The following is an 11519-nucleotide window of genomic DNA, read 5'->3' on the forward strand; positions in this document are numbered from 1 at the left end:
AGTAACCATTGACTTCAGTCTGTATCTTCTACTGCAGCTCATTTCGGACTTGGGAAAGGAGGAGCAGAGAAAGGCCGCCGGGTTCACCTTGAATGCAAACAAACAGGAGATGTTAGCAGATGCCTGCAGCTTCATATAATACCACTGGGTTCTTAATAAAGCAGCATATATGAGAAGAAGACGTGCAGCTGTTGTCTGTGCATAATCCTGAACACAACAGAGAGACAGCAGTATACTGTACGTTACAGGGTGGCTTGTGTTGTGGGCCTCTCCCATCCCTGCAGACAGACAGACAGGCAGAAGGCAGTGATCTTATGGTTAGCTAGCGGCCACAAGCATGCTGAAAATGAGACCTTAAAGAACTGTCAGGAGGCAGTGTCACTTTTTCCGCGAGATGTCCCTTCAGGAAGCTTCCTCTGCATATTTCAGAAAGACAGTAAAGCGAGAGGCCACAGAGAAGAAAACACAGAAAAAGATGTGGGGGTTTAGTTTAATTAGTTGGGGATACAAGTGCCAGTGTGACGCAATCTTATTGAGAACGGTTTACACTGACCTCTGCCCCGGCCCCCTGTGATTTTGCCCCACCTGATAGCAGATGCACTAAGGTGCCTATTGACATTAAAGAAGCTACCAAGGACAGCACTAATGTGCGGCAGTTGAGCATTATGTCGTCTAACATTGCTCCAAGATTACAGTTGGCATAATTAATTAGCAAAGACACAATAACTGGGGCCCTCACAATTCACGGGCTATTTAAGCGGACGGCGCTGAATGAAAGGAGCTTTTAGTTTCCATATTGGGCCTCTCAGGGATGCCAGCGTTTGGGGCTGTTTTGAGGTTTTGAGTTGGCCTTAAATGCTTTTCAGCTACTGGCTGCTTTTGAATGGCAGGGAGTTGTTTACTACATTGAAAAAGGTGATGTGTTTTAGTGGTACAGACTGATTTTTATCGGTTTACCCTTGTTTGGATACTGGTTGCCAAGAGAGATCTTTCATCGAGCCACTCGCTTTAAACCACCATCAGTGACAGAAAGCTTGCAGGCCACTGTGTGGTAGGACACACTGGGAATTGTCAGTTTGTTTGTTTTTTATGGGTATTTTGTGCTTAACTGTGAGTTAGGATGTACTCGCCACAAGTACTTAATTACTGTTGTAATTAAGTGTTTTTTTTTGCAAACCGATGTTAAGTTGCTGATAATTGGACATGTATTTGTGTAGTTCACACATAAATGCAAACAGATTGTACTCATAGTTAATTTCAGCTGATTCACTTCTTTTTATTTTAATACTACTACTCAGAGTTCAGAGGAGAGGAGAGGGCTCTCCCAAATCCACGTGACGCTGTTTCTCCTCTTTTTTTTTTTTTTTTTTTCCTTGAGCAGCACAATCAGAAAGAGTCATTCATTCATGTCCAGCTGCCAGCTCTCTCGTCTTCTCCTCACTGCCGACAGGAAATTCTGACCTGCGGATTTTGCGCGCCCAGACGTGTTCGGAGGGAAAAACCTAGACGGAGAAATGTGTGTCAGAGCGTGCGCGTGTGTTCAAGGCAGAGCAAAGGTGTTTGTTTGTGTTTCCCGTGGAAAATCCTCTTGAACTAAAACCTACCTCTTTACCTCTACCTCATTATCGCTTCTTATTGCATTTCCTCCTCCCTCTCTGTGCCTCGGCCTCACTCCCGTAATGTCTCCTATTTGCGCACTGAAATGCTTCGTTTGATGCGTTTTTGGTTAGGTCTACAGTGTGACTTTTTTCTCCACCAGCCCCTCATCAGCAGCCCTCGTTGCAGGGCTGGACGCTCTCACGTTAATGTAGTTGTTAACAGCCTGTGGTCACGGGCGGTTTGTGTGGCTTTGCCGTTTGAGCTGACACACTCGCTGTAGGCAGAGAGACGCTGTGTGGAAGCCCGGGATCCCGAAACGACTGGGCAGAGAGGGACTCTATGACTTTGTCCTTTTATGACTGAAAGAGAACTAAAAGATGTGTCTAAGGCGCGTTGGAGGTTTGAACATCTTTGATCTTACTCACAAATCAAATGTACAAGTTGACAACAAAAACTGAGGATGAGAATGAAATGCATATGAACCGCAATCAAGGGTGATACACTGTTAAGGAACAAATGGATAAATTTTCGAGGAATAAATGAATATCTTGTTTCTGTGCTGGCGCGGGTACGTTCTGTTCCTTCGGTTCCGCTTATCTAAAACCAAAAACGCGCCCGTCAGCCTCCGATTGCTTCACTCAGGGCGAAAGAAGCCCGTCCTAGTCGTCAAAGAGAATCTGTTTTTACATGTTGTTTGTGTTACTTTCACTTCTCATAGTGAGAGCAGCAAGAATAGCAGCCGTAGGAGGGTGTCACTAACTGCTGCGGCTAATAAACGCCCTCACCTGCACACCTCCCCTCACCACTTCTCTCACAATCCTTTGATTGGTGATGATGTCTAATGAGCTGTGGGTATTGTGGAAAGTAAGAGTAGGCTGACTGTGAATTTACACAACGTATAATACAGCTATGATTCTTCATCTCTGCTCTTGTCTCAACTTCTCAGCTGCTGATACAGCAAACGTGTGTGTGTGTGTGTGTATAAAAACACCCATCAGGCATAACATTATGACGACTGACAAGAGAAGCAAATAATGACCATCTTGTGAGAATACAATGTTCTTCTGGGAAACTTTCGGACCTGACATCCATGTGGATGTTACTTAGACATGTACCATCCACCTAGACCAGGCCACAAAAACACGAAAAAAGGCACAAGGTGTTGATCTGGCCTCCAAATTCACTAGATCCCAAACTCATCAAGTATCTGTGGGATGCACTGGAACAAGCCTGATCCACAGAGGCCCCTCCCCTCAACCCATAGGACCCAAAGGACCCCACTAACAACATTCTGTTGCCAGACACCACAGGACAAACTCAAAAGGCCCATGTCCATTCTGTGATGAGTCACAACTGTTTTGAAGGCACAAGGAAGACGTACACAATATTAGGAAGGTGGTCATAATGTTATGCCTGATGATCGTACTGTATACAGTATATGAATATAAATATACTCTCTCTCTCTCTCTCTCTCTCTCTCTCTCTATTTATATATATATATATATATATATATATATATGTATAGACTGAGACTGAGGTCTGCTGGCTTTGGCGTAAACACAACAGATGACTGTTACTATAAGTGTGTGTGAGTTTGTGGTTCAGGTCTGTTAAATCCACTCCGTCTGTGTCTCTCATCTCTGCAGGAGTCGGAAGATCCAGATCCGGAACATTCCCCCTCATCTACAGTGGGAGGTCAGTTGTTTGTGTGTGTTGTGTGTGTGTGTGACAGTGATGCCCAGTTGAACAGCACCAGGTAGCGCATAAACCAGTTTCCTGGCAGTGAGTCACCAGCCTTTTGTACTCGTAGACTCAAGTGTTTGTGTCGACGTGTTTATGTCTGCGTGTGTGCGCTCGCATCGGCGTCAGTGTTCATTACTGCGCGGATGACACTCTGTCTGTGTGTCAACATCTGTAACGTAGCTGGGGTCCATGTTGGTTTTGTCTGTGAGAGAGTCTGTCTGTCCTCATGCCTGCCAACCCTCCCGTTTCTCTTGGGTTTATATCTGCTCCCCAGAAAACTCAGAGATCTGGGCCTGGGAACTAAAAATATCAACATTAGTGAATAAAAGCACTGGGGGGAAAATAAATGTTTATTTGACCAAAGATGTGAAGTTGCGAGATTTATTTTTTCGTAATGTTTCAGTGCAACCGTGCAAACCATGGTCCAAACCAAACCAAACCAAAGAGCTGTAGTTTGTGTAACTTCAAGCTACTTAAGCCCTTATTTACATTTGATGCTACATTATTCTTCCATAATTCTTCTACTTCACTTCATGTCAGAGGGACGCACTGGGCTTTTGATTACTACTACTTCAATTTACCAGATTTTGCTTTTTATTTGCAGATATAGAATTTAACAGATTTAATATATGATGTGGATTAATATTATATAATATAATAAAATATCATATATGGTTACTTAATATACAGTACGGTTTTAATTTAAAAACTCCATTGATAAGGACATAAATAAACCCATTGTATTATCAACATTACTGACAACTACCTTTTTACAGCATCTGAACATTTTAAATACATTTTTATGTATCATCTCTGCATGAGAATATTTAGCTTAAACATGTGGCGTTATAGCAAGTTTCCATTATGTGCTTTGAAATACATTTGGGTTGGAAATCAACTTCACCTTGTATTAATAACATTTATTAAAATACAATTGATAATTTGATGATAATAAAATAAAAAATATGACAGCCACATTAATGTTGGAGCAGAATAAATTCCATTAATGGATTTAATGGCTTTTTTGAATTTGATTGTTTTTATTAGAGCTGAATGCTTTCATGACTACAACGGGAATAATAATTAAGAAAGTCCGGTTTATCCTCTGACAACTTTTAAAAAGCCCCAACAGTGAAGGCCGGATGACTTAAAAGTCTTAGTAAAGAATTAGATAATGTGTGAATCAGTCCACTATACAATTTAATATTAATTTTTCAGCTTATCTTACACATTGACAAACATCATTCATGTAATTTATGGCGCAATTTCCCTCTTAAATATTGTCCCCCTTTGCCCAATAGAAGAGCCAGGTATTCTCCTCTCTATCTTCTTTAAGCTACATTGACACCATTGTTAATTTTATTGTTTCAAACATCATCTTAATTCTGTTGAATTCTGCTAATTAAAACGAAGCTATGCACCATTTGTACCAGCTTTTAACACAAAAAAATGATTATGATGATTGCAAATTTATTCTGTTCTGCTGCAAATATAGCATGTGAGGTATCAAGTCTAATAAAGCACGAGCATTCCTGAGTAATGGAAGTATTTCTTGTTCTTCCTGTTCCGTCGATATTGCGTGACTGCAGCTCATGATATCAATGATATGACACACCAGCACTCTCTCCAGCGTTTGGCTGTGATCTCAAATGCCGTTCAGTTTTTCTTGTCCTACTATTTACGGGCTGGTCTGTAGTGGCGACTGCCGTGTGACTGTCGTTAGTCTGTCGGCAGTTTCTATCAACCAAATTTCCAGATATTATTAGGAGATATTCATTTTCCTTATGAATCTGTTTCAGGCAGACATTTTGACAGAATAGAAAGCACGCTTGTAATCAGCGATGGCACAGTTCCAATGGTACTAGTGAGCGTTTATGTTGGCAGAGCATGCACAGGAGCAGGACCTCCCCTAAGTGGAATGCAGCTGTCATTAGTACACCTGTGCTTTCTCTGCTGTGACAAATCACAATGTACACTGTGAAAAAGATCTGTAACAAAGATCAGTGAGATTTTGAAGTTCTGCTTTTGTGAAATTCAGATATTTGCCCATACGTGGCCTGTCACTAATCTACACTCTCGTTTCTCCTTCAGGTTTTGGACGGACTTCTTGCTCAGTATGGTACTGTAGAAAGCGTGGAACAAGGTACTGAACTGTTCTCCTCCCTGTTTGTTGCGCATGTCATCTTCATCTGGCTCCGACTGTTAAATGCACATGTGTCTATTTAGCAACGCACACACAGAGACCTCCCAGTGAGTCAAGTCTCCCTGTGTGACTTCGCTTCCATCGTCCCACACACAAATCGTCTAAACATAACCCATCTCTGCATGTGAATCAGCCTTTATCATCTTGTCTGTCTGCGTGCATGCGTGCGTCTTATAAGTTGGACCTGGGGAGTCGAGCGTTTGAAGTACATGCAGCCTCTATAATGAGCACTGTGTGCTCTGCCACGGGTCCCCTTGGCCTCAGCGTATGGATTGAAGTGGGCAGACATGGCAGGCGTCCAGAAGTAATGTGTCCGCTTGTGTGTTTATGCCTGTATGTGTTTACGTGTTGCGTCTCTTTCGGGGAGGTGCATGGTGGTGATGGGGGAGGACACTGTAGGCGCCTGTGGTGAGGCTTTTGCACTGTCTGATGGAAGTGTGTGTGTGTGTGTGTGGGGTAGTCGGCACTAGAGCCATCCATACAGACTTCTTCCTGTCTACACATACGAGTTGCAGAGACGTGCACGGGGAGAAACAAACTCCCACAAAGACACACATGGACAAATCTTGACACACACACACACACACTCCCGGTGCATCTCTATGAGCCAAGACCAACTACCACCCACTGTTGTCATGACAGGTGCTAAAAGAGAACCCAGCAGAGAAATTACTCCACTCAGAGTTTCCCAGACGCTGCCGTAAAACAGCCTGCTTCATTCTGTACCAGACTCCAGCGTTTCCTCCTCCTCTTCTTTCTTTATTCCTCAGCCTGGCCCGTCAAACGCCGCTAGTTACAGTGAGCGATCAATAGAGCCCGCTCGCTTGTGTATCTGTCCGCTCTTAGTTTGTGGCCTCTACCCGACTTCCTGTCTGCCCGCCTCCTGCCGCTTTTCTCCGCCTGGCTCCGTGTGCTCTGGTTACAGGGGTGAGCTTTTGGAGAAGTCCCATGTTCTTGTGTGGTATGGTGCAGGCTGCTGGTGGCAGGGCAGGGCTGGGGTGGGGCGGGGCAGAGCTGGCTGTCAGCGCCGGTGTCAGGCACCGGGCCAGGCTCTGCCCATTCACCCTCTCTAAGCCAGCTGGGCACTCTCACTGGATTTAACCCTTCCAAACCGGCTGTCTGCTGCCCACCAGCCGGTTTGGAAGTTTTGATTTTTTACGTACGGATGCCCGTGTTTACTTCTGACACAACTACAAGGAAACACTTGTAAAACATTACTTCTTTGATATTGACCATGCACAGCACCGTGCATCTCCTGACTGAGCGATAGATTATTTTCTTTTTGTGGTTAGTTCAATTTTAATGGGTGTTTGGTATCAAGCATCATGAGTATCCATCTTTGCTATAATGTTTGGCAATAGCGCTCACAATTACAGAGCTTTGAGCAGAGACCCAAGTTGCCTCTTCTTAGAGAAGAAAATGAAACACAATGCCTTTGCAAAGCCTTGTTCTTTTATTCTCACTGTTAGTGCTAAAAAGAATTAACAATTTATGTAAAACATTTAATATGACAGGGAATGCAACAGTCAGTTATTTAATTTGCTAGATTTTATTGCCATTTGGATTTCACTATGGGGCGTGTTTTAACTGATACTGAGAAAAGGATACATCTGCATGCAATTGGATAGTCCTACAACCAGTCAAAGCAATTTTATTGTAAACAAATGGCGTGTATGACTGCGTCGCTGTTACTCTGTTAGCCATCATCTCATAAAGCCTGCCCACACCATTCCAGTAAACCTTAACTGGAGCATAATCAGTTTCCAATGGAGAGACTTCAGAGTCCATTTCTGCTGCTGCTGCTGCTGCAAAAGAAAATTGAGGGCGGGGGGTTGTTGGACAGACTTCATTCATTCATGCATTTTCTGTAACTGCTTGTCCTCTGGAGGGTCACAGGGGGCCGAAGTCTATCCCAGCTGTCATTGGGCGAGAGGCAGGGTACACCCTGGACAGGTCGCCGGTCTATTGCAGGGCTAACACAGAGAGACAGACAATCATTCACACTCACACCCACGGCCAATTTAGAATCACCAATTAACCTAATGAGCATGTCTTTGGACGGTGGAAGGAAGCAGGAGTACCCGGAGAGAACCCACGCAGACACAGGGAGAACATGCGATGATCATTGCTGTGAGCCATCCGTGCTAACCACCACACCACTGTGGCACCCATAGGACAGACTTGATTGATTTGAACTGAAATTCTTCCAGTAATTGATCTAAACTTAGGGAAAGTTTAGCATTTTGTGCTTGATATATGACTAAAATGATCAACCCAGTGTCAACATGGCTGGATCAGCTAAGTAATGAATCAATTAATGGCAGACAGTTTGTATTGTTATCACATGTGTTATGCAAAGAACACTTCAGTCAGAATCACATCATTGTTCAGTATTTTAAGAATGCGTGATCCCTGCAGCAGTCCAGCCCTCCGTGCTGTTCTTTCTTCACTGAGCAGAACAGGACCATAAATCTTTCCAAGGTGTGCCCGGGCGGCGCTCTACAATGCTCTCTATGAGAGATTACCTGCTTTGTTTAGGCTGTCATGTTAAACTTAAATCCGTTATTGTGCAAGTGGCAGAGAGGTTATTGTGTTAACAGCTCCTGTCTGTAGAGGAAGCAGCGGGGTCTGGAGGGAAGCCAGTGCAGTGATGGCTGTAATGGATTCACACAGACAAGTGCCTCTCCGGGTCACCACGGGAACCTGGACACGAGTCTGACTCACCTACGGCAACAACAAAAAGCCTGATATGTGCATGTGTAAATGTGGCCGAACCTTTGTTTACTCTATCTCATGTTCTCTATCTCTCTCTCCCCTAACCCCCCCCCCCCCCCCTTTGCTCTCTCTGTCCTCATCCACAGTGAACACTGATACAGAAACAGCAGTGGTGAACGTTACATACGCAACCAAGGAGGAAGCTAAAGTGTAAGCAGCACATATAATGACACTGATGCAGCCAAGCACCGAGAGTAAGACTCATGATATGCTTGCACCAACTAGGAGCTGTATTGTTTACGTATTTGCTTATGTCCTTGAAAGCTTCTGATTTTAACGTAAGCAAATCTAAACACAGCGACGCTCGAGGAGGCAGTTTTAATTTGAAGATGATGGCATTCAAATTTTAAATGATAGGTGATAATGATGGTGCTTTATGATCGCTCATTGTAAATGTCAACATTTTGCATCATGTAGCAAAGTGAGAGAAGTATGTGTGTAGTAAGAAAATGACTTGTGAGCTGTGTTAAAATGTGCATATTTAGTGCGGAGACAGGTTTTTTCTCGGCTAATCCTGGCATTCAGAGATCCCTGTCAGTTTATGTGGTAAAATGCTGACACGGTGTACGATAGATGAGGTAACCATCACATGTAACAAACAAGTATTTAACAGCAAGTATATCAGATGCTCAAGAAGTTAATCAGTGTTTTAAGTTTAATAGTGCAAATAACTGCTTAAAATATATCACAGAACTTGTATACTGACATCTCCGCATCCATGTGTCCTTTTTTTTATCTCTCCTCCTGACTCTTCCTCCGCCTCTTTCATCGCGCAGAGCCATTGAGAAGTTGACGGGACACCAGTGCGACGACTACTCCTTCAAGGTGTCATATATCATGGACATGGATGCAGCTCCAGCCGTCCAGGCTCCCCGCACGCGGCGCGGGGGTCGGTCTTCCCGGGACCAGGGCGCCTCTCAGCCCGGGCCGTCGGGAGGTTTCGGTTCTCCGCGCCCCAGACAGCACGACTTCCCGCTGCGCATACTTGTGCCTACTCAGTTTGTGGGAGCCATCATCGGCAAGGAAGGCCTCACTATCAAGAATGTCACCAAAGTGTCACAGGCCAAGTAAGCTACAGCACCTGGATAATTTGTTTTGTTGTTACTCATGGTCTTGACTTTAAGATGCACTTTTGCGAAGGCGAGTTGTCTGAAATATGATGCAAGACAAAAATAGTTTGTTCATTTTCTGTGTTCTTTTGTTTCCTAAGTCGCTTTTTGTCTAAATTTTTTATTTAATATGCACCGCAACCGTATCCGTATTCTCCTTCTCTCAGGGTGGACATTCATCGGAAGGAAAACGCAGGTGCAACAGAAAAGCCCATCACCATCCACTCAACACCCGAGGGCTGCTCCTCTGCCTGTCACATGATCCTGGACATTATGCAGAAGGAGGCCAACGAGACCAAGACGTGAGTCTGCACCGCAACATGCACAGACATTCCTAAACATGTGCATGCTCAAAAGTGATCATGTGGGGCATGTATACAATCCCTCTGAGGGATTAGCCATAATGTCTGCAGGGCTGTAATCTTATCCTTTAACCTGCCTGCACACCTTTTAATCTCACTGTGCATTCTCTTGCTTGGACCACTAACACAGTAAACACAGTGCACACTCACATAGGCTAACACGTGACCGCAGCTTAGCATTTAAGAAACGAGGCCAACATGCCTAATTGAGCTTGACACTTTTCACAAGACACTGCTCCTTTTAAACTCTTCGAGCCGGACTCAGAAGAAGATAACTGCACTTGAATATAAAAATGCTGCAGAGCCGTTAAATTTACCTGTGGTGATGTACTGTAATTAACATTGCAGTTAAATTATTATTGTCAAAAGTTATTTATTTAATTTATTACGCGCCTCTTATTCGACCAGAAAATATTTCCTGCTGTTTGATGACTAAAGCTCAGTGGCATACATGAGCAACTTTAAAATATTCTTTTGTAACCTCTTCCTGTCATGAGAATACACTTTGTTTCCTGTCTGTCTTGACATCTTAAAATATCACGGCCACATGACGACATTCGGGCTCGTTTTGGAAAATATATTTAAAGACTGTAAAAGGGGGAACAATATAATATATATACTGTTTTATTCACATGGAGATATAGAATAATAAGTGAGCTATGCTGATGCTGGTACAGTAGGTGGATGTTATTGCCAATGGACTGTGTTAACATACCCTTTCTCCTGTATTTGTTGCCTTTATGCTATGCTAGGCTAACGGGCTTCAGACAGTAGCTTCATAATTACTGTACTGACATAAAATTGCTAACAATTTTCTCATTAATTTCTCAGGAAGAAACGATTTTAGGAAAATAGGCCAGTTTTGAATGAAATGCGTTTCCTCCAGTGTGCAGCCAAATGAATTTATGAATACTGTACTGTAACAGTAATTTTGCTCTGAAAAGTCACAATAACGTCCACGCCTCTACCGGCTGCTGACTTAATAACACCACCCTGCCCTGCCTGGGTGCCACACCTGCAGAAAGGAACCTGTCACCTCGGCCGGGCCCACACCATGTAATTTTAGCCACTCTGCATCTAGTGAAACCCAAACCACTTAGCTTGGCCTCTAAACCTGCAACACCGCCATCTCCCCTCACTCGCCCCGGAGCTCTCGCCAAACTAATTTCACCCTACAGCGTAGAAGATATATACTTACAGATTATAGCATGTCCCGACCTGACGCCCCCTCCCCTCCACACACAGACCCACACAACCACAAGCCTGTGACCCAGCCCAAAAGAAACCCCCAGCATCTGGCTATCCTCTACCACAACTCTAATCCACATTCACACCCTACAATTTCCTCACAAAGCCGAAATATAGATTATATAAAGATGACACCCATTATCATACCAACGCCACACATTAGCAACATAACGTTGGTTTATGTATTTATGTATTGAGTTTAGAAGCAGAGGGAATCATCCATTTATCTCAGCTAATTATTTATCATTTATAACTTGCCCGTCTACAGCCAAACTGTCTCAAATTAGTAAATTGCCTCCTCTTCCTCGAGTTTGAGACTTGAATTTGAAAATTGCACAAGCACTGCAATTTTTTAATCCGTCTATGCTCCAAAATGTTTCAGGCTTTTGTCAAAGCCATGGAAAATGAGCACTGTTAAATCACCATAATTTGTACTGTACAAAAGAAAATGGGACTCACTCTCCATTTCGCCCAAATTAC

At 43.6% G+C, this 11519-nt stretch overlaps 1 protein-coding gene across 3 annotated transcripts in view; it reads left to right on the forward strand.

Annotated features, from left to right (window-relative positions):
- igf2bp2a (insulin-like growth factor 2 mRNA binding protein 2a) overlaps positions 1-11519 on the forward strand; it is a 44730-nt gene that overhangs the window by 22339 nt on the left and 10872 nt on the right. For all 3 annotated transcript variants that reach the window (XM_084544479.1, XM_084544481.1, XM_084544480.1), the window contains exons 3-7: positions 3246-3294; positions 5434-5485; positions 8407-8470; positions 9097-9387; positions 9597-9731. In XM_084544479.1, coding sequence (XP_084400605.1) covers positions 3246-3294; positions 5434-5485; positions 8407-8470; positions 9097-9387; positions 9597-9731 — 591 coding nt within the window. The remainder of the gene's footprint in view (positions 1-3245; positions 3295-5433; positions 5486-8406; positions 8471-9096; positions 9388-9596; positions 9732-11519) is intronic.

The sequence above is a fragment of the Chelon labrosus genome (assembly GCF_963514085.1).
Source record: "Chelon labrosus genome assembly, chromosome: 5".
In the NCBI taxonomy this organism is placed as follows: Eukaryota; Metazoa; Chordata; class Actinopteri; order Mugiliformes; family Mugilidae; genus Chelon; species Chelon labrosus.